At 37.2% G+C, this 23,224-nt stretch overlaps 2 protein-coding genes across 7 annotated transcripts in view; both read left to right on the plus strand.

Annotated features, from left to right (window-relative positions):
• The window catches only part of Atxn3 (ataxin 3), a 40,193-nt gene extending 34,193 nt beyond the window's left edge, over positions 1 to 6,000 (plus strand). For all 4 annotated transcript variants that reach the window (XM_027931710.2, XM_027931711.2, XM_071607591.1 and 1 more), the window contains one exon: positions 1,440 to 6,000. In XM_027931710.2, the coding sequence (XP_027787511.2) occupies positions 1,440 to 1,534 (95 nt within the window). In that variant the 3' untranslated portion in view covers positions 1,535 to 6,000. The remainder of the gene's footprint in view (positions 1 to 1,439) is intronic.
• A 6,566-nt stretch (positions 6,001 to 12,566) lies between these two features.
• Trip11 (thyroid hormone receptor interactor 11) overlaps positions 12,567 to 23,224 on the plus strand; it is a 68,852-nt gene continuing 58,194 nt past the window's right edge. For 2 of the 3 annotated variants that reach the window (XM_071607594.1, XM_071607595.1), the window contains exons 1-4: positions 12,567 to 13,060; positions 16,385 to 16,446; positions 18,917 to 19,027; positions 22,243 to 22,521. In XM_071607594.1, coding sequence (XP_071463695.1) covers positions 12,922 to 13,060; positions 16,385 to 16,446; positions 18,917 to 19,027; positions 22,243 to 22,521 — 591 coding nt within the window. In that variant the 5' untranslated portion in view covers positions 12,567 to 12,921. The remainder of the gene's footprint in view (positions 13,061 to 16,384; positions 16,447 to 18,916; positions 19,028 to 22,242; positions 22,522 to 23,224) is intronic. The other variant, XM_071607596.1, reaches the window with a different exon arrangement.

Below are 23,224 nucleotides of genomic sequence, written 5' to 3' on the forward strand. Positions count from 1 at the left end.
GTACTGGAGTGGTTCCATGTCTTTTGGTCATTTGGTTTTGCAGTACTGGGGATCAAACTCAGGGCCTCATGCGTGCTAGGCAAGTACGCTCTTCCATGGGCTACCCTGGGCCCCCCAAGTCTGTTTTCCTGATTATGGTGGTGATGGTTACATGCATTCATATGTGTAATGTAATGTCATGTAGAACTACACACAGTGCACTAATGTCAATATCTGGATTGGGATTTTTTTTTTTTTTTTTTTTGGTACTGGAATTGAACCAAGGGGATGTGAGCCACATCCCAGCCTGGTATAATTTTTTTTGTTGTTTTTATTTTGAAACAGGTTCTCACTAAGTTGCTAAGGCTGACCTTGAAGTTATGATCCTCCTGTCTTAGCCTCCCAATCCCCTAGGATTACAGGCATGCACCACCATGTCTGGCTGAGCTTTAGTTCTATAAAATGTAGCTTGGGTGAAGTTGGGCTGAAGGGTACATAACTATGTAATTTTGCAACTTTCTGTGAATTGACAATTTATTTCAAAATCAAATTTTTTCCAGAAAGTATGAATTGTTGATACACAGAATAAATCTTAAATGCATTATGCTCAGTAAATATAGCCATATTCAAAAGGCTACATATTTACTGTATACTTCTATTCATATGACTTGGAGGAAGTGACAAGGTTAAACAACAAAGAACATATCAGTGGTTGCCTGGGATTAGGGGTTAGGGATTGGGGATTGACCACAAAGAGGAATCACTAAGGAATTTTTGGAGGCAGTGAAACAGGTGTGTATCTTGATTGGTAGTGTTAATTAAACAACTCCATGCATCTATCAGAGATTTAAAACTGCAGGACTGATGGTGCACACCTGTAATCCCAGCAATTTGGGAGGCTGAGACAAGAGGATTGTAAGTTTGAGGTCTGCCTTAGCAATTTAGCAAGACTGTGTTCAAAATAAAAATTATTTTAAAAGGCGAGGGCTAGAGGTATACCACTTGTGGGTTAAATCCCCAGTGCTACAACTAATGAACCAGCTGTGTGTACTGGTATCTTAGGTGCAAGTAAGTCAAAATATCTGTGTTCTGCTTGGTTAACAAGTGTATATTTGTAGCCCTTTCATATGATAGAATTCAAGTTGTTGTTTATAAAAAAAAAAAAATAGGAGAAAACTGCCTTCCTGAATAGAAATCTAGAATAGCAACATTTATGGATATCACAAATAAAGAATTAAATTCTTAAAAAAAAAAAAATCCCCAGTGCTACCAAGAAAAAAAAAATTGTAAAACTAAGTAAGTGTGAATTTTACTTTATATGAATTAAAAAGACAAAAAAAAAAAAAAAAAAAAGAGAAACTAGGGTTTAAACAGAAGTACATTCCCTAAGAGTTCATCTTTTGATGACCAAGAATTTTCTAGAAATTTTTAAGAAATGTATGTGTTTTATTTTCCCACAGGTGATTCCATGAGTGAAGAAGACACACTTCAGGCAGCTGTGACCGTGTCCTTAGAAACTGTTAAAAATAATATGAAAACAGAAGGAAAAAAATAATACCTTTAAAAAAAATCATCTAGATATTCACACTTTCCAACCTTGTCCTGTGTGGTTACAGCATAGGGTCCATTTTGGTAATGTGTCAAAGAGCAATGTTCATCAGAGGAAATAAGACCTTTAGGTGGTTTGCAAACACAATGAGGAGAAAGTGAAAAAATGCATCAGTTGAAGCACTAAATAATGATCCTCCAAAGACTAGCCCAAAAGCTAGTCAGCAATTAAAAAATTTAAAATGGTTTTCTAAATGTTTCTTTTTCTCTTTGTGTGTGCAATATCTAACATGTCTAAAATTAGTATATTTTTCTTGACTCTTTTTATAGACCAAACTAACTTGCTCTTGCCACTGAACTTGTTCAATGTGATTTTGTTCTCCTTTTCTCTGTTGGGTTGTAAGTAATTTGGCTGTCTTTCATCATCTAATAACTGCTTTTATTTCTCATGAACCAAATTAACCTTTCAGGAAAATGTCTGTCTGCCTCAATGACGGTATTAGTTCTGGAAGGATAAACCTTTCTCTCACACCTAATTGTATTGTGCAGTTGGATGTTTTCTCTGGTTATTTTCTTGGCTCACAATTTTTCTGCTAGCTAGATTTTATTATTTTTCTACAACTCTTTTGAAAGATGGTTATCTTTTCTGAGGTTTTGTTTTTTAAGCTCTCTACGATGGGATCATTATTTTATGACTTCGGTGCATTCCTAAATTCTGAAATCAGCTCTACACAAGTATTTGAGAATAAATGAGCATTAAAAAAAATGTGTGAGCACATGCTTTCTCAGATGCTTTATGAATGTCTTTTCAATTATGTCAGAACTTTTACAGCTTTGTTGTAATCCCTTTCTCCTGCGCCTTATTTCCTTTTTCTCCAGTTGGGAAATGTCGAAAGCATAGTGTGCAGGCACATTTCCTTGTGTTATGAGGCTTAACATATGTACCCACTATGAATGTATGATAGAGAAAAATCTGGCCTTCAATTTTAGTAATAGTTTATTTTAATTTTTCTTTTGTGATGGAGCTTTATGTTGTATTTACAATTGAATCATGGAATGTAGATGTCTGCTTCACATTTTTTAGGTAGGTAAGCTTGCCAGAGATGGTAATATGGAACATGAAATAGTTTACTAATGAAAATATATTTAAATTTATACTGTGATTTGACATTGCATCATGTTTAAATAGCTTTAGAGTTACTGAAGTCACAGTACTTAATGAGTCTGTAAATAAGAAAGTTCTTAGTTTTGATAAACATTGGGATGCACAGAGAGTTTCTTGCTGGATCAATATAGTGGTGTGATTTTGGTGAAAATTAACCACGTCTCACCTGGTGCAGTGGCGCAAGCCTGTTATTCTAGCAACTTGGGAGACTGAGGCAGGAGAATCACAAGTTGAAACCAGTCTTGGTAATTTAGCAAGGTCCTGCCTCAGAATAAAAAAATTAAAAGGCTGAGGATGCGGTTCAGTGGTAGAGTGTCCCTGGGGTCAATCCCCAGTGCCCCAAAACAAAAAGAAAACTTTACCATGTCTCTCTTAATGGGTGTCTGTCATCTGCTCCCCACCCCTTTTTGAAGCCCTTTTGAATGTTGAATTATTCATAAGCTAAACTTCAAGAAGAAATTTCAGCTGATAACTTAGAAAAGTAAAGTATGGCATGTTGTACCACTGGTTTGTGGCTGCACACATTTTATCAGGGAAAGCTTTTTGAGTTAGGATTATTGCTAACTGAAAAGAGATAAAAAAAAATCTTTATTTATGATTATGTAATAGCTTTTTCTTAGGACAGATTTTTTAAGTCATTATTTTCTGAAGTTTCCTTTACACAATATTAGACAGTTTTATTTTAAAATCTGAAGTTTTAACTATTGAAAATGTTACAGAATTATAAAACTTCAGAAATGCAAGGGATGTTAGAGCTCAAAGACTCCCTCAAAATGCACAAAGCTAAACGTTTTAAGACCAAACATTTATGTAATTATCCCCCAGTGTTCTAGCCATATTTTCCACGGATATTTGGCCTTTACTTTTTCTCTTTGAAAAGTTGCATTAAACTTTTCAGAGTGAATTGATGAACTACTTAAAAGTAAAAAACCAGCAAAGTTTTAACTTTAGAGTTTATTAGGTTTATGCATTACATGCCTTAAAGCACTTACAAAAGTATGGCATGTCAACCTTTGTTTATTAGGGACATTTTAAAACAGCAGAGCACACACTGGATGTGTTTGTTTAGTTTCTTGTGAAATTGTCATATTTGGCAGGCAGAGCCAGAATCACCAGTCAATTGCCATCTTATTTGGATTGACCTAAATTTATCTGAATGATTAGATTTATCTTAATTGATGAGCCACTGTGAAAATATGCCAGTGCTTATAACAGTAGCATCAAAAAAAAAAAAAATTGTTATGGAACTGCCACTTCCAGTAAGCCACCTGCAAGAAAGTCAGGAGCAAGCAAATTCATAGTAACTGTCCTGCTAAGAGAGTTATAAAGATTTCCATTCTGTTGTATCAATTGGGAACACCTTAATGTTTAATATTTAAACTATTGGTATCATTTTTCTAATGTATAATTTGTATTACCAAGATTAAATATGTATAGTGGTGATGCTAATATTTTAAGTAAAATTTAAGCAAACTTTGGGAAATAACACTCATATTTTTAGGTATTGTGGATTTACTAAGGGATTATCTGTTTTAAGTATTCAGAGTAGCTAATCTCTGATCCAAAACCATCGATATGCTTTTTATAGTAAATAACATACAAATATTCAGGAATATAAATTGTCTGAAACGGTTGCTGCAGGTGAACTCTAAATTCTAAGATTTTGGCCAAATTATTTACAATTCACAGAAGATTTAAGAGGTGCTTTTTTTTTTTTTTTAAACTTGATTTTCTTAATTGAAGTTTTATTCATGATGCCAAAGTTAATGAAGAAAGATGAGAACTAGTTGAGTTTTATTATAAGCAAAAACTACTAGTAGTTACGATTCATCTAATAGCAAGTTGAATAAAATAAAGTTTATTCCAGTCAGAACCTAAATCACATTTTCAGTTCTACATGTTTGATAGTATTTTTAAATCACACTAGTGCCAAGAGTTACTAAAATTCTTAAAACTGGTCATTGGACCTGTGCAAATTCAAATATCAATTCAGTGCATAATCAAAATGTGGTAATTTAAAAATCTTAAGTTGGAAAACTTTGCTATTTTAAGTTATTAGGAGGATTCCCAGCTAGGGATGTGGCTCGATGGTAGAGTGATTGCCCAAGATGTGTGAGGTCCTGGGTTAAATCCCACCATCTTAAAAAAAAGTTACTAGGAGGATTTAATAATTAATATTGAGACCACCTATTAAAAATGCTATCTGTGGAGGTCAGTAAAGCTCAGTGGTAAAGCCCTTGCCTGGTACACTCCAAGCCCTGATGTCACTCCTTTTCCTCTCCCTCCCCCCAAAAAAAACCCATTTTATCTTTAATTGGAAAGGCTTCAGGCCAGTATTTTCTAAGTGAATTCTTTGTTGTCTCTGAGTTCTAGCAAGTATAGAGAATGGGATATATGTGACCCTAATTAGGGGAAAAAAAAATTATCATTTAAGCAGTGTAAATAATTTTTCACTTTTTCCTATTCAAAATAAAACCTTTTCTACATTCCTATTTCCTTTATAACCATCTTTTGTTAAAGAAATGAATTGACTTTTGTTTTTTTTAAAAGTCTTATTAATAATAAAAACTTTTGTTCTATTCTTTCATGAATAAAAAGGTGATTGGCATGGTTAGTTCCTGAATTTTGATTCTTTTAAGAATATTTCTGCTGTTTTTATTTTTTCCAAAATGGTCTGGCATTTTAATTATTAATGCTAGTAATGTAACTTCTAAATTTATGGTAATTGGTATGTTTAATAAGTGTATTGATACATTTTAATACTGGATTCATAGACAAAATGGGAAGCAGGAAGTATTAGTGAGATGTGTGTGAAAACTCCTGATTTGTTTAGGCATCTTTCAGTTGTCTCTTGCATAGTTTAAAGTTGAATGTTTCCTGGGATATTTTTAATGTTTGTTTTTTTTTTTGAAAGAAGAAATCATAACATTTAAACATGGTTACCTAATTTCTACAACACTGGACTAGTATGAATACATTTTTTTAAAATTACTGTTCTGTATAAATGAAATATTTGGAATTCAAGTATAAAAAAACATGTGAAACAAAAGGCATTGTCTTTTGGCCATGATACAAGTGCACTATGGCAGTGCTGTTTTGCTCAGGACCCAGCTCTGCAGCCCCTCTGTGTGTGCCCCTCTCTTGTAGAGTTGTTTGCCGTTACTCCACACAGGCCTTCCTCTGGTCCTTCCAAGCCGGGCTTCCAAAGCACTGTTGAAAGCTAAGGATTCTATTGTTGATGTGGATATTCGATGAGTTGTATTTTAAATATCAAAGACTATTAAATAAAGAGAATGTTTGCTTTTTTATTTCTTTCTCTGTGTTTATTTTAAGTTCATAGTCTTGCTATTCACAGTGTGGTTGGAGGGCCAGTAGCATCTGTTTCACCTGAGAGCTTTTCTGAAATGCAGTTTCAGGCCGCACTCAGCCCTGAATCAGAACTGAGCATTGGAAAGCTCCATAGCTCTGTGTTCTTGCCCCACTTCAGTGACAGATGCAGCAGACCAGGGAGCCCACTGATATTCCTGCCACAGGTTCCATTATTACCTGCGCCTCCAATCTTTTCCAAAAGAAGTTAAGAAGTCCACATTTTTATTTGAGATATGATTTTTAAATGCTTGTGTAATTGTTCTTTAGGCTTGACAAAGGGCATTGGTAATTTTTATTTTTACGCTGGGGATTGAGCCCAGGGCCTCATGCATGCTAGGCAAGTGCTGTGCCACTGGCCACATCCGTAGCCCCAAGCAACAATTTCTGTGTGCTGTTTTTCTTAATTTTACGCAACTCCACACTGGAATCCAAATATTGTAACAGTTGTGAGCCACATAACAATGTTTCAGTCAAAGAAGGACACCAGTCATTTTTCATTCCTTTTTATTGTAGTAAAATACAGATAACAAAATGTACCATCTTAACTATTTTGAGGGTACATTTTAGTGGTAATAAATACATTCATAATTGGTTGCACCCATTACTACCCATCCCACTGCCAGAACTGTCTTCATCTTGTAAAACTGAAACTATACCGTGACACTGTAACTATGGAGCTTAACCACTAGGTTCCCCATAATGTCCTCTGCCCCTTCCCCAGCCCCTGACAACTGCCATTCTATTTGTCTTTATGATTTGACTACTATAAGAGCCTCATTAAAAAAAAATCATGCAGTATTTGTCTTTGTGTACTGAGCTCATTAAACAGCATAATATCCACAAGATTTATCCATTTGCGGGGGCTGGGGTTGTGGCTCAGTGGTAGAGCGCTTGCCTAGCATATGTGAGGCACTGGGTTTGATCCTCAGTACCACATAAAAATAAATAAATGTTTTTAAAAAAAGATTTATTCATTTTGTAGCATGTCAAAATTTCTTTTTTAAAGCTGAGTAATATTCTATTGTATGCATATACCACATTTTGCTAATCAATTCATCTGTTAAAGTCAATAGCTTCTTTACGTAGTGCACTACATAGTAGCTATAACATGTTAGAAACTATGATGGAAAACTGCCAAGCCCAATTATGTCTAATTCTTGGAGCATCAGAGAGGTTGTAAGTTTCAAGCTGAGCAGAACTGAATTACTCTTGCTCAGCCTGAGCCCCATGTTATTCACAAGAGCCCCAGGCAACTCCGCTTATACACAGAATCCTACTGAGTGTCTTGAAAAATAACTGTCAGATTCACCCCTCTGAAGTGGTCCAGCCCAGCACCAGATGCCAGGAAGGGAGCAGATCCTATGCCATCTCCATTGCTTTCCTGCTTTGTCAAAATGATTGATGTTCTTCAAAAGCTGTTTCTGTTCTGCAGAGGGGCAGCTCTGTCTCCAACACTGAACCCCCTTTTATCTTCTCAGGCCAAAGCAGATCTAGCTTCTTTGAATCATCACCTCCAAGGACTTACAGTTAAATGTAGAGGATTAATACCACTTACACAAGGTCCTCGGAGTAGTCAAATTCATAGAGAAAATAAATTAACCCCAAAATACAGAGAGACCAGGAGAGGAGATGTACTCACGGTATGGTAATGGAAAAGCCAGCTACACAGAGACTACCACACTCCTTTTTTTCTCTCATCTTTGAGAAGTGATTGCAAGTTCATGGATGACACAATACCAGAGTCAAGGAGTCTGCTCTTTCTGTATTACTGCTTTATGTACATGACTCCCATGGCTACAGTCAACTCAGGGACCCTTAGTGCCCATGATTCTATCTGCATTCCAGCATTAAAAAATAAAGTATAGCGGAGAAAGGCCATGTGCCCTTTTTTCTCTATGGAAACTGCACCCACCACTTCCGCGTATATTACATTGGCCAGAACTTAATTACATGGCCACTCCTAGCTACAAAGTGGGTCTGAGTAGCCATGAACCTTAGCTTGGGTACCCTAGATGCAGATCCTGAAATGAGGAGTCCTGTGAAAATGATTTTTTTTTAAGTGTCACGAGGAAGAAATGGAAAGGGTAGAGAAGAAAAACAGGCAGACCAGGAAGCCTGTAAAGGAATGATCTTAAGCAAAGCCTCCATCCTGAAGTTAGGTCTGGAGGGAGTATGTTCACATTTCAGAGGCAGATCTCGAGGTGCTACATTATTTCACACTCCGACTGATCAAGACAGGGTTTCAGCTCTCCAGGCACACAGGCAGAATGGGCTCTGGCAACCCAAGGTAGTCCTCTGATAATCAGACACAGGTGAGGGCCAGTATGCATGACTATGGTAAAATGAGGGGATACGAGAGGGGCACTTGCATCTTCTGCTAAACCAGGCATTCAGGTTAAAAGCAGGGGTTCAATTACCACGACAGAAGGGCAGAACAGACTTTGGTGAACAATTAGTAGTGACTTCCATATGAGACAACAGAAGAGAGAATGTTATTTTTTTTGAAAGATTGAAATATTGATGCAGGAACGAGCAGAACAAGCCCAATACTAAATGTTAAAAAGAAATATGCCCAGTGGCACACAGACAACGAAAGCAACTAGTATCTTGGTGAGACGTGGACTGAAATTGGGTGGTTTGGTTAAACCAAATCTGGAAGAAACACCAGATTCCTTGGAGAGGAAGCATTTATCAATAAATAATATTTTAACTTATTTACAGAATTAAAAGACATGGTTTTTCAAAGGGCTCACTCAGTGCCCAGCAGAGAGAGAGAGAGAGAGAGAGAGAGAGAGAGAAAGCCCACACTAAAGCACATCATTATTAATTTCAGAATATTCGAGATAAAGAGAAGATCTGACAGACAAGCTTCCAGAAAGGAAAAGCAGGCCAGAAAATAACCAGGATTTTATAGCAGGAAAACACAGCCCTTGGTAACGAGGACTGCATCAAAGCCAACTGCTAGAATTCTAGATGTTTTATTGAAAACAGAATTAGGAGCATGTCTTACAATTCTGCTGCTAAGTTTCACCAACAGTTAATTTAGTGATTCTGTAGTAACAGAAAATTGGGCAAATCAAGGAAATGAAATCTTAGTACACCACCTGGCTCAGCTGCAATGAAAATCATATAAGGTAACATTGATAACTGACTTTGCCAATAATTATGATATTACTGTATTGGAAGCTCAGAAGGCAGAAATGTGAACATACTCCCTTCCAGACCTGTCTTCAGGATGGAGGCTTTGCTCAGAATGGAGGCATGGTATAAGGATTAAATCTTTTATTTTTCTTAATGAAAAGGTGGTTATGTCTAAAGTTAATGAGGTAATGGCAATCATAAGCATAATAGAAATTCAGAAAGAGATATCAAACTAATAATGTGAAGCCCATGTTAAAGATGGATTTTTGCTTTACATTTGCATAAATAACTCCATTTTGATGACTGTCTCAGAACAAAGGAAGAGCTTTCACTAGAGGAGACTTGATTCCAACACCTGAGAAACAGAGACCAGATAGTAGCTAATGTATTTAAAAATCTTTCTGATTTTTTTCCTTTTTATTTCTATCCACTGAGGTTTCAAAAATCCTAGGTTCAAATTTTCACCTAGGAAGTCTATATCACCTGGAGCTCCTGAGGTCTGAGGGCTGTGTCTGATGTGATGTGTTCAACTGTGCTGGTTTGTTCTTTCTACTCATGAATGATGACGAAGAACACCTGTATTAACACAGGAACATTGGGCAGGAAAAGCTATCCTCAGCTCAAATATTATCAAACCCGTATTTTAACTTGCTATTATAAAACATTTCAAAGATGCAGAAGTTAGTGACTAATATAATGAACCTCCATGTACTCATCAACTTCAATAATGATCAATTCCTGACAATTCTTGTTTCACATACCCTTCCCCCCATTATTTGGAGTGCATAGAAGACATCATAACATGTCATTTTTCAGGAAAATACTTTAGGTTACATTCATCTTACAGAAAAGAAAAACCCTTAAGGAACTTTTAGGAAATAACTTTTATGTTGATTACTAGTACATGATGTAAAGGCATATAGTTGGGCTTGCTTTCTTTATTAATTGCAGTATTTTTCTGCCAAAACATGAATTTATGGAACTGGAAGTCCAGAGAATTTATACCTATAGGAAATATGAACTGGATTACAATAGCTAAGTTTTTCATTGTTATGCAGGATCCCTATTAGATCCTAAGTTCATGTCACTCCCATCCCACTGAGTGAAAGCCAGACTCCTCATAATGGCCTACCAGGCCTTCACATGGTTCTTCTGGGTCCTCACTGATTACAACCCTTCCCAGGTCAGTTCTGCTGTAGCCATGCTTGCCTTCTTTTGAATTCTCTAACTGGACAGGTGTTCTCCTACCTCAAGGGCAGACTTATCAGTTCTTTCTTTCACTTGGATATTTCTTTCACTTGCTCTTTCTTGGATATTCTTTAGGTCTTGTTCTCTCTCCCCCACCCCCTGTCCACTATTGAACCCAGGACCTCATTCATGTTAAGCAAGATAGGCAAGAGGTCCACTACCGAGCTACATTCCAAGTCCTGTCTCACCCTTATTTCCTTCAAGTATTTGTTCAAAGAGCTCCTTTATCAGGGAGGCCTTCCCTGACCACCCTTTATAACATTATTAGAACTCCTCTTCCCATATCATCCATGCCCTGTTTTACTACTCCCCTCCCCCCAAAAAAAGCTGTTATCACTACCTACCTACCTACCTGTGATCACTACCTTCCTTATTACATTTTGCTTATTATCAGTGTCTTCCCAGCAGGATGCAAACTTTATGAGACCAAGGACTCTGTTCTTTTCCCCTGCTTTATTTCCAGTGCCCCAAATAATGGTAGATACATTAATCTGTATGTCACGTTTTAAAAACTTTGCAAACATTTCAATAGCAACCATTATGTATGGGGCACTGATCCAAGCTCTTAAAAATAGTATCTCAACCCTGGTAGCACTATTGTTACTATGCTCCATTTTATAAATGAGAAACTGGTGCACAATGAGGTAAAGAAACCTATTCAAGATCACACAGCTAATACGTGACAGATCAAGGCAATTGGGCCTTGAAGTCTATACACCCAACTCCTGTGCTATGATGTCATTCACATAAATTCATGGATTTAATAAGCCCTTCCAGAATGAGATGCGAATTTTCTTTTAAAAGGTTTCACATTTTAGGGGGAGCTACTATTGCCAGTGCCATCAGATTCCAAATACTGAAGCATTCCCAATTATTCATTCACAATTACAGGGCAATTTGTGGTAGCCCCGCCTGGTAATAAAATCAAAGGGAAAGACACGAGCGTGTTTAGTAGTGTGTTTAAAAGAACTGCAGGCCTAGCATGTCCTTTTCAATAATATGCTATTATCTGTATGTCACGTGGTAGCCTCCCTGATCAGGTGCTTTGGTGTCCTTGTTTCACTGCACCAATTGCTTTAAATTCATGGGACTGTCCTTCTTTCTTTAGGAAGGAATGCAAACAAGCAAGACACTCTGATGTGTTAACTGAGAGCTGTGGGGGGTGGGCACTTGCACAGCTAGTGCCACCAACATCATTTTAAGTGTTTATACGCTAGAACAGAAATTCTTTTCTCTGAGTTGTCCTGCTGTCCTCTAAAATAATTCTGAAAAAAGACTGTCTTCTATAACTTCATGGGTGAAGTCGGCTTCATGAATAGAATTCATCGTATATTAATGAAGGCAGAGTTCCAAATGTGACCTGGAAAACCAGAGAAAATTTCTAGGCGGGCGCGGTGGCGCACGCCTGTAATCCCAGTGGCTGGGGAGGCTGAGGCAAGAGGATCGCTAGTTCAAAGCCAGCCTCAGTAATGGCGAGGCGCTAAGCAACTCAGTGAGACCCTGTCTCTAAATAAAATACAAAATAGGGCTGGGGATGGGCTCAGTCGTCCAGTGCCCCTGAGAGTTCAATCCCTGGTACCGCCCCCCCCACCCCCCAAAAAAATAAAATTTCTACTGTAGAAAGTAATCAATAAAAACTGTGATTCCTGCCTGGTCACTTGAATTTGCAACCCGTCTTTTATAGCTCTGTAGCCTCGGATCCTACTACATACAGTGACTACATATAGTGCCCGGCACAGAGCGGCCCCACACTGACTGGATAAGTGATGGAGTAACGTGGATAAGTTATTAGAAGCCGCTTCTTGCGCGGTGTGATGACCCCGCCAAGTCCGCACCGCCGCCCTCGAGGATGGAGTCAGATTTCAATGACACAACGCCGTTCCGCAGAGCCGACTCTAGCTAGAAACTCAGCCGCACAGGTAGGTTGGGAGCGTCGCACCGCCACCGGTTCTTCTGGCTTCGCAGCCTGAGGGCTACGGGGAGGAGGTTGGTCTCGCCCGCTCGTGCTTGGTCCTCCGCGATCCCACTTTCCTTTGCGCCAAGGACACGTCCGGAGGCTTTGCAGGGCCCTTCTGCGCCACGGCGGCGCCTCTCTATGGTTCTGCCGGTCTCCGAGAGAGGTGTTATGGCGGCCGGCGTCGAGGTGGCAGGAGCAGCTCGCCGAGCTGGGGCAAGTCACTAACACAGAGGGAGAAGTCACCCAAGCCCGACGGCGGAAAGTCGAGGGAAGGAGCAGAGGCCCCGCGGGGGTGACTGTGCCACTGGCGGCGAGTCCCCGGTAAAAGCCCAGGCCAGGCCTCTGCGTTTATGGGCAGAACGCGACGGTTGGCTCGAGCCCCGCACTGCGTGGAATTCTGAGTGCTTCGGTTATAATTGACCCCGCAACGCTCGAGGACGTTCGGGGGCGAGAAGTGGATGGTTGATGGTCGCGGTTTTCGGAGCGGGTCCAATGGCTCACTGAAGTTGCAGCGATGTCGTCCTGGTTAGGAGGCCTGGGCTCCGGCTTGGGCCAGTCCTTGGGTCAGGTGGGGGGCAGCTTGGCTTCTCTCACCGACCAGATCTCCAGCTTCACCAGGGACATGCTTCTGGATGATTTAGAAAACGCAGAAGGTAACAGCTGGGGCGCGGGGAGGGAGGGCTTTTCTGGGACCCTGCAAGCGTCCGTTTGGTTCCCACCTCCGCCGGTCAGCAGATGGGACTGGTCGCGGAGGAGTGCCACTCCGCCCTTTTTTCCTTTTTGGCACTCCTCCTTTGCCTCCTTCTCTACCAGTTCTCTAATGAGAACCGGTGGGGTGCTGGGGAGGCTCCCTTTGGGTACCCTGGATCTGTCAAAGCGGAGTGAAACTGCGCTGAGGTTTTTTTGCTGGGTCTGTCTTTGCCTCCCAGTCAATTTGCCCTCAGTTTGGGGCGGGGGGCGGTCTGATTTTGATCATCATCCTTTATTTCGATACAGTTAAAAGGATGGTCTACCACATATACTTTTTTGTTTTCTTTGATTTTTGTAGCAAAGGAAATAACTCATGATTAAAACATCTGGTGACTTCTTTACGCTGTCTTGAGTATATTATTTGTTAGTGAAATATGCCTATGATTTTCAGGTAAATTGTTTTGTGCCTTTCCTCATAGTGATGGCATGTTACAGCATTCCAGCTAAAAATGTATTTTTATATAATTGCCCGTTTCTCCCGTATTTCAACGGAACGGAATGGGGAAGATCCTCCTTTTTTAGGGATTCCTTAGCAACTGTCTCTTGACAGTTCACCGTATTTTGTTAGTGAACAGTGACCTAAAGGGACATGGTAATGAGTGCTCTAGTTAATCACCATTTTTATTTCTTGACATTTCTTTTAGCAAGTAGGGTTTGGATTAAGAGAATTTTAAAATCATAGTCTGCCTATGACTATGGGAGATAATGGGCTGCTCATTCAGATGAGAGCAATTCTTTTGATAGACTTATTTCTTATAAATTTATAAATTAGCATTCTGGTTTAATTTGGGGTGCTGGAGATTGAACCCATGGGCTCACACTCATGCTAAGCACTGCCCTACCCCTGAGTTTTTTAGCCCCCAGCCCCCTAGTTTTGTTTTTATCATTATTTAACCAATCCTTCATATTTATTTGGTTGAAATAGAGAAAAATGGTTTGATAAAAAGTGCTTACATTTAGTTTTTCGATGTGGTGTCTATTTGAGAAGAAGTGAGATTGTGGAGCTGCCAAAATCAAAATCCATTTTACTGCTTCCAGTTCTATTTGGGTGGGAGATATGTTAGGTTTAGAGATGGTAATGAAAGATTTTCTTCATGTGTCTAGTAAAAGGTTGTTTGGACTTGAGGGCAGTTAGAAACAGAGGCTGAAAACTATGGAAGTGACTAGGTTTAACTTTGTATCTCAGATAGGTGAAAGCAGTTGGCTATTCCTTTGACCTCAATTTTGTTCCTCTACTAAAGGTACTCCCATAATATCAATCTTAGCAGTTTCACTATCTACTCAATTTTCTGAACTAGAAATCTTCAAGTCATGTTTTGTCTTTTATCTACTTCCCATTGGCCACCAAATTCTTGTGGCCTATGTCAAAATTGTACTTTCCTTTGTTACTCCTACTTCTTCAGTGCTCTTTCATCCTTTCTGCACTCCATTCTATTTTCTGCTGTATTGCCAGTTACTTTTCTTTTTTGGTACCAGGGATTGAACCCAAGAGTGCTTAACCTTTGAGCCACATCCCCAGCCTTTTTTTTTTTTTTTTAAAACAGGTTCTCACTAAATTGTTTAGGGCCTTAGGACCTTGCTAAGTTGCTAAGGCTGGCAACTGTCTATTGACAGTTCATCGTTTTCCTCCTGCTTCAGCCTGCCAAGTCCCTGGGATTATAAGGATGTGCCACCGTGTCCAGTGTCAGTTACTTTCTAAAAGCAAATTTGCTTAAAAATTTCTTGACCTATCACAGATAAAATCTAAATTTCTTAGTTTTAGAAGGCCAACAATTGTCCATATGGGTTCAACCTTCCTTTTCTAATTGCCTTGCCAATTGCCATGCCTAATCTATTTATATATGCATGTGTGCCAATACCTAGAGCTTCTGTCACACAGAACTTTGTCAGGCACCTACAGAACTCCAAACCTCTTCACAGAAAGCCTTTTCTTCTCTACTTCCTCCTTTGCCTGGAAAACAGTTTTCCAGCAACCCTGCTCACAGATCAGGCACTTGGTGAAATCATTGTGACTCTTACGCAAGTTGAATTGATTGCCTGTGTTCTAACAGAACTTTGAGGATCTCTGCCTAGCAACACTTACCATATTGAGTTATAATTGCTCATTTTCCTTGATGCCCAGGGTAGGGATGGTATTTTTTTCTTTCTCCTTATATGTCCAGTATGTGGCATCTTCCTTGGTACACAGTGGATGGTCAATAAAAATGTGAGTGATCAGAAATCTGCTGAGTTGCTCAAAGCTTTTATTCCTTTCGCTTGGTATTACAATAGGACTTGCTTAATACCTGTTTCATTTGTTTTCTATTTAAAAATAGAATACAAGCCAGGTATGGTGTGCATTACTGTAATCCCAGTGGCTTAGGAGGCTGAGGCAGAGGGATTGCGAGTTCAAAGCCAGCCTCAGCAATGGCAAGGCACTAAGCAACTCAGTGAGACCCTGTCTCTAAATAAAATACAGAATCAGGCTGGGGATGTGGCTCAGTGGTCGAGTGTCCTCCTGAGTTCAATCTCCAGTACCAAAAAAAAAAAAAAAAAAAAAAAAGGAAGTAGAAATAGGGCCTTAAAGCCCCAGTTGAATATGTTTCATTTAAAATTATGGCAAGCCAAAAAGAGAAATTTACAAAAACTTCTAATTTCCTGTAACAAAATTTTGATAAATACTCTCAGCAAGTAGTAAACATTGAAAAATGATGGACATTGTGTTTTTTTCACTGAGAAAGTCAGCACTTTTTGTCTGCTGTAGTAGCTACTAAAGGTAGACATCCTAAGGTGTAGGAGATTGGCAAAGAGAATGACCCATGTGACAATGAAGAACATTAGTGGCAATGATAAGTTGTGGTGAAAATCAGATGATAAATATTTTCTGAATTTGCTCTTGTATCAGCCTACTTTCTGTTTATTATTATTTTTTAATTGTTGATGGACCTTTATGTTATTTATTTATATGCAGTGCTGAGAATTGAACTCAGTGCCTCACATATGCTAGTTAAGCACTGTACCACTGAGCCACAACTCCAGCCCATACTATTCTATTTAAACTCGGTGAAATGTGTTTTTCTTAAAATGCCTACTTAGGGCTGGGAATGTAGAGCCTCAGTAGTAGAGCATTTATTTGCCTAGCATGTTCAAGGCCTTGGGTTCAATCCCGCAGCGCACACACACAGAAAGCCTATTTATTCCATCATATGGTGTTGACCAAATATTCAATATATGAATTTCTTTTGTAGCAGGTTTACCTAATTGTCAGAGAAAGGAAGTTGAAGGTACTGAATCTACACTAAGATCCGAGGTAAGGAAAATTGAAGACTACTATCAAACTTAGATTTTTATCTCTTTTGAAACCATGAAGTTATTCAGGATTTCAGTTCTCTCTTTACATTGCTTACCACTTTTTTTCCTCTGTGTATCTTGTTTGTTTTTAACTTTTAGGAGGCTTACTTAGATGAAGAATTTATTTTCATGACAACAGTTTGTTGTTCTTTAATATTTTCCTCTGTACTTCTACATATTGAAAGTAGGAAAACTGCCAAAAGTAGAAGTAATAGGGGCAAAAGTTTATCGTTATTAAGGAATGCTAAATTATGGTAATACATTTAAGTATGATATGAAGAATGGGATTGTTTAATCTAGAGCTTTTTAATATTCTAATGTTGAGAGAATTATATTTGGGTACAGAGAAGTTAAGAATATAGGAATAGCAAGTTAATTTTGCTGTTTTATTTGTAATTAATGTCTAGTTGTGACTAGTTCTAGACATTGTGCTTAATTGGGAAACTTGGTAGGGGTTCAAAGGAAAGCCTTGAAAGGAAAGGATTTCACAGTAGAAGCTATTGTAAAGGAATAAAAGTCAACTAGTTAGCATTGGAATAATAACAGAGAGCACTTGAATTGCAGCAAAAGGTATTGTTAGAGCACTGTGGAAAGTGTGTTTCCTTTCTACTAAGTTATAAAAAGAACATTGGATTTAGATGTAAGAAAATACTACTAACAAACATTATTGAACTCTGGTCTAGAATATCAAGGTGAGTTTGTGGAACTGAAAGTAGTGAAACCCCTGTAGAACTGTACTGTATTAACTTTCTGTGTGTAGACAATTTGGTGGCACTAAGAGACGTTAGCAGTAATGACTTAATAAGAAAAGTAGGTGCTGTAGTGACAGATGAACTTAATGGCTGAGATAGGAAATTCTTTAAAAAGTACTCATTGGTACAGACTCACCCAGAAAAATTAAACAGCAGAAGTATGTGTGTGAGTGGCATTAACCTAGGTGAATTCCCCGTGACCCATTTGGGGAGAAAAGTAAATATGGTTAACCTGCTCAGTGAATGTCTATTGGGTCTATGGCAAGTATGATTTCAATGTTTAGAAATGTTTATTTTTGGTAAAACTCAAATGTGATCTAGCTTCCTCATTGGTACTTATCCAGAGGTACTCAAATACTAAAGGAAAAAAGGGCTTTATTTGTCAGGTAATTTTAACTGTGTGATTCTTGGTGGCATTAAAACTCTTATGACATCATAATCTTTTCTGTAACTATGCAACATATCACCATCCAGGACTCACTGCTGTTAAACTAAAATAAAATAAAAAAGATAATGATATTTCTGAATAGTCTGTTTAGAAAGTTTAGTATAGAAGAGTAGTGTGTTTTCCATTACAAATTAGATTTGCTTACAGATGTTAAATGTTTTAGCTGACTGAATTAGTTAGGGTGTTTTTGTTGTTGTTGTTGTTTTTTTGAGTACTGGGTATTGAACCCAGGGGCACTTAAACACTGAGCCACATCCCCAGCCCTTTTTTATTTTTTATTTTGAGACAGGTTCTCACTAAGTTGCTTAGTGCCTTGCTAAGTTGCTGAGGTTGGCTTTGAACTTGGAATCCTTCTGCCTCAGCCTCTTGAGTTGCTGGGATTACAAGTGTGTGCCACCGCGCCTAACTTAGTTAAGATTATTTAGTTGTAAGTAAAAGCAACCACCCTAAGCTAACTTAATTCTCTATGTGCCAAGAAAGTAGTCCTCACATTTGTGATCTTTCGTCCAGTGTACTCTTAATATTTTTATATTGTCATTTTTACAAATAATTTACACGAGGTATGAATAAAGTGATAATTTTAAAACTTTTATTTAGAAATGTAAAGTCCAGGTTTTTATTCTGAATTTTTCTGGTTTTTGAAAACATATCTAAAGCTGGGTGTGGTGATACTTACTTGTAGTCCTAGCTACTCAGAAGGTTGAGACAGAAGGATTATTTGGACCCAGGAGTTTTAGGCCAGTCTTGTCAACATAGTGAAACCCTGTTTCAAAACAAACACATACTCAGAATAGACAATGTTCTTTAATTCATTTAACTATGTATTGACTCTTTTTTGTTTACATATTTTTTTTTAGTTGTAGATGAGCACAATGCCTTTATTTCATTTTTATTTTTTTGTGGTGCTGAGGATCGAACCCAGTGCCTCACATATTCGAGACAAGCACTCTACTACTGAGCCACAGCCCCAGACCTGTGATCAGTGACTTTGTAGCATAAAATCAAAGAAGCAAAATCTACACCCAAATTTGATTTAGGATTAGGCATATTCTATATAAACATGCTTAATGCATTTGTAGCTTTAATTTGAAAGTGCATTTTAAAGGCAATTATTCTGTGACCTTTTATAGTGTACATCAATTTTTTTTGTGAAACAGTGCTGTGCAGTAGCCATCACTAACCTGTTTTACTTGTATTCTTTTTGTTGAAAATACTTTCTTTGCTTCTAGAATGAAAGACTTAAAAAGTATTGTACTGATCTGGAAGAAAAGCATGAAGCATCAGAGCTTCAAATAAAGCATCAGTCTGCAAGTTACCGAAATCAACTGCAGCAGAAAGAGGTAAAGTTTATTACAATTACTTTGTATTTATTTCACCATTATTTTTAGATCCATAAAAATATTGAAAGGGTATTGAATTCAATAAAACTTGGTAAACTTTTATTTATATTATAAAAACTAACCTTTGCAGAGATTAATTTCTACTTTCTAAAAGAAGAAAAGTTTTTTTTATAAAATATCTTCAGGCATCTGTTGCTCATAATTTCTAATTTTATGAAATCTCTTAACTATTTCATAATCTCAATACTATTCTTAACTATTTTCTTAAGTTGTTTTAAATCAACATGATCATTTTTAGTGATAATTTCTTTTTTAAAAAATGCTTTGTCTATACAAGTGTCTGTTATGTTGGAATATATGTGATTTTCCATGGAAAAATAAAATTAAGTACATTATAATTGATTTTTACTGTTTTATAAATGTTTTTGCTTTTTTCTAGTTTGATTGAAATGTTTGTTTTGGAATTGGCTTATCTTTGCAGTATTAGTGATATTATATAATTTAACCAGTGCATCCTTAAAATATGGACTATGTTTCTATGTGTCATGCTGTTACTGAATTCTCTTTCATGTTTAGTACATAAGTGGAGTCCAATAAAAACTTACTTTGAATTGAACCATTTCCTATTTTATTATCCATATTATTTCAATACTCACTTTGTTTACTAAGAATTCATTTCTGCTGTAACTTCCTATTTGGGTTTTTAAAGTTAGATGAATTGGTTTCTAGTTCCTTAGTGACATGCTAAGGTTAAAAATTGAGGGTAAATATACACATTTAAAGTAGAGCTTTAATTTTCTTTATTTTGGTGCTGGGGATTGGACCCAGGGACACATAACCACTGAGCTACATCCCCAACCTTTTTTTTTGTAATTTATTTAGAGACAGGGTCTCACTCAGTTGCTTAATGCTTTGCTGAGTTGCTGAAGCTGGCTTTGAATTCATGATCCTCCTGCCTCAGCCTCCCAACCCATTGGGATTACAGGTGTGTGCCGCCGTGCCTAGCTTTAGAGTTTAATTTTCAAACTGATGGCAATTTATAATTTTACATAATATAATAAAAACAAATTTCTGCAAGGGTAAAATGTATACAAAATGCATTTGTAGCTTTAATTTGAAAGTGCATTTTAAAGGCTATTATTCTGTGACCTTTTATATTGTACATCATTTTTTTGTGAAACCCATTGGGATTATAGGTATGTGCCACCGTGCCCGGCTCTAGAGCTTGATTTTTTACAAACCCATTTTTTTTCTCTTTTTTAAAGATTCAACACAGATATAACAGTTTATTGCTAAACTGCTTTCAAAGTCTTTAGACTTTACTCTTTGAATTTCTGTATTTGTGGACTGGTAGCAAATGTACATGGCATCAATCCCTGGATCACACTTTGAGTAGCACTGACTTAATGGACATGATGATAGAAATAGTAGTTCCTACCCAGGGGTTTGCAGCTGAATCATTAGTGACACCTTTAAAAAATATACATGTTCATACACCTCAGAAGATTCTGAGTATCCTGGGAAGATTAGTGTACTGGGAAGGGACCTTGATGTTGGTAATTTTCAGAAGCTTCCATATGATTCTAATGCTCACCCCATAGTTGGAAACACTTGTGTGGAAAATTTTGGCATTTTATTTTCTTTTTAACTATTGATATTAGAGAACACATTAAACTGTTTAGAATTTATTGTTATTATTAAAGCTTGCACTTGAGTAGCTCTAAAACTTGATATAAATATTTATGGTATAATGACAACTCTTTCTGTGTTAAAAATATATCTAAAATATGGATTTCAGTATTTTTTAGTAGAATGAATGATAATACATAACTATACCTCTGCTGTTTTCTGAATCTGTTTGCTGCACTCTTTGTGATGTCTCTATTCCCTGAAGATGCGGTTTATCTCATATCATTTATGGGAAAAAGAATAAAATTTATATACTATTGTAAGTCTGTACTAGAGAAAGGGGCTCTAATATGAAAAATCTGTTTGTTATGACATAAAGTATACACATATTTGGTTTTTGTTTGACTAATTGATTAGTTTTACACCTGTAGAAATGTTGCTACCTCCTGGCTATTTTCCCAGTATCAAGTTTTCCTTGGTTATGGTAATGTCTTATACTACCATATTATGGTAGTGTCTTATGCTAGTTTAAGGTTATTTCAGTTGTGTCTAGATGGCTTACTTGAGTATTCTCTCACTCAGAATGGATGTGGCATTATGGTAGGTCCTATGTTCATAATTTTGGGGGGTTATGATTTAGTATGGCCAGCCTTTAATCAAAACTCTGCTCAGGGTTTCAGAACTTTTGTATACTGTTCTCTTCCTCAATAGGGTCAGATTTTCACTGCCTGCTTGTTGCCAGTATTAAAGCCAGGGCCTCTTTGAGTGCATTATTTCCTTCTGAGACTCATGAGCTAATAACCATGGGTTTACTGTGTTATCTACAAAGAATGGATCTATAAATCAAAGCATTATTCCAGCTGTGTTGTGTAGAGAAGCATTATCTCTGATTCATGGTGCATTTTAAGACTAAATTCAGCCATAATCAGATACATAAGACTCTTGCAATAGATGTTTGTTTGTTCATTCTTTTTCCTTTTCTTTTTCTTCTCAAGTACCAGGGATTGAACATAGGGGTGCTATACCATAGAGCTACATCCTCAGCCCTTTAAAATTATTTTTAGATTTTATTTTGAGACTGAGTTTCACTAAGTTGCTGAGGCTGTCCTTGAACTTGCAGTTCAACCTCCTCAGCCTCCTGAGTCTGAGATTTAAGGCATGTACCACTACTGGCCTCCAGCAGAAATCCTAAAGAAAATTTAATATATAGATTGACACAGCTTTTCATTTTCTCATCATAAGGTTTGATGATCACCAACAGAGCCCTAAGAAATATCCTGTATTAGCCCTTTCATAGAAGATAGGAAACTTGTGTTTAACTGAGAAATTTATTATTTTACTTAATATATGAGTAAAATTTTGATCTTCATACTACTTAAAATATATGTGCTTTAACTATGGTAATTATGTTTTTTTAAATAAAAATTTTATAGTTGGGATGTTGTAAGTGACTTGGATTCACTTAAAAGATACTTAGTGAATGATTAGTCTTAAACAAATCATTCTACCTTTTAATATAATGAAGGTTTAAAAAGATCAATTTGTTTGAAAGTACTTTCTCTAAAACATGGATTATAAATATATAGGTAGAAATCAGCCACCTTAAAGCAAGACAGATTGCACTACAAGATCAATTGTTGAAACTACAGTCAGCTGCTCAATCGGTACAGTCAGGAGCTGGTGGTATACCAACAACCACTGCACCGTCTTCATTTGTTTACGGAATGAGTAGTCATTTTTCAGCCTTTTGTGATGATGACATGGACTTTAGTGACATAATTTCATCACAACAAGAAATAAACAGATTGTCAATTGAAGTTTCAAGACTTGAATCTGAAGTTGGCCATTGGAGGCATATTGCTGAGGTAGGTAAAATGTGGGTGAGTTTTTTTAAAACTGTGAATGAGTAAAAATATTGATGCTATTTAGGAAGCAGTGTGTGAAGTGTTTGGTATCAGAAATAATCCTGGACAAGAAAATAGAAAATCTATATTCTAATTCTGCCAGTGGTTCTCTCAGTGGTTTTGGTCAGGTTATGTTTCTCTCTCAGCCTCCTTTTCCCCTTCTGTACAATATTTGGAATTTTTTTTTTCAAAAATTTTAGAGCAACAGATCCATTTTTCAAAATAAAAGTTACAAGCCCAGGAATCAAAAGAAAAATTGAGGGGCTGGGGTTATAGCTCAGTGACAGAGTGCTTGCCCTGCAAAGTGAAGCATTGGGTTCGATCCTTGGAACTGCATAAAAATAAATAAATAAGACAAACAAAGGTATTGTGTCCATGTTCAACTAAAAGAAAGAAAGAAAAAAGAAAAGAAAGAAGAATTGAGTGGAGCTAGCTTCTTTTCCCCCTGAAGTCTCTGAGACTTCTTTGATGGAAATACTAGGGCTCCAGAGCACTATGTTTGACACTATTTCCTTGGATTTTTATCTGAGATTTTTGTTAGCTCTAGTAATATATAAAATGAAAATCTGATCATTGGTATTATAAAATATGTTAAATTATTTTGTGATTTTTTTTTCACATGTATCAGAAATGAAATACTTGCTATTTGGGAGATATAAACTTT

This window comes from Marmota flaviventris, chromosome 2 (assembly GCF_047511675.1).
Source record: "Marmota flaviventris isolate mMarFla1 chromosome 2, mMarFla1.hap1, whole genome shotgun sequence".
In the NCBI taxonomy this organism is placed as follows: Eukaryota; Metazoa; Chordata; class Mammalia; order Rodentia; family Sciuridae; genus Marmota; species Marmota flaviventris.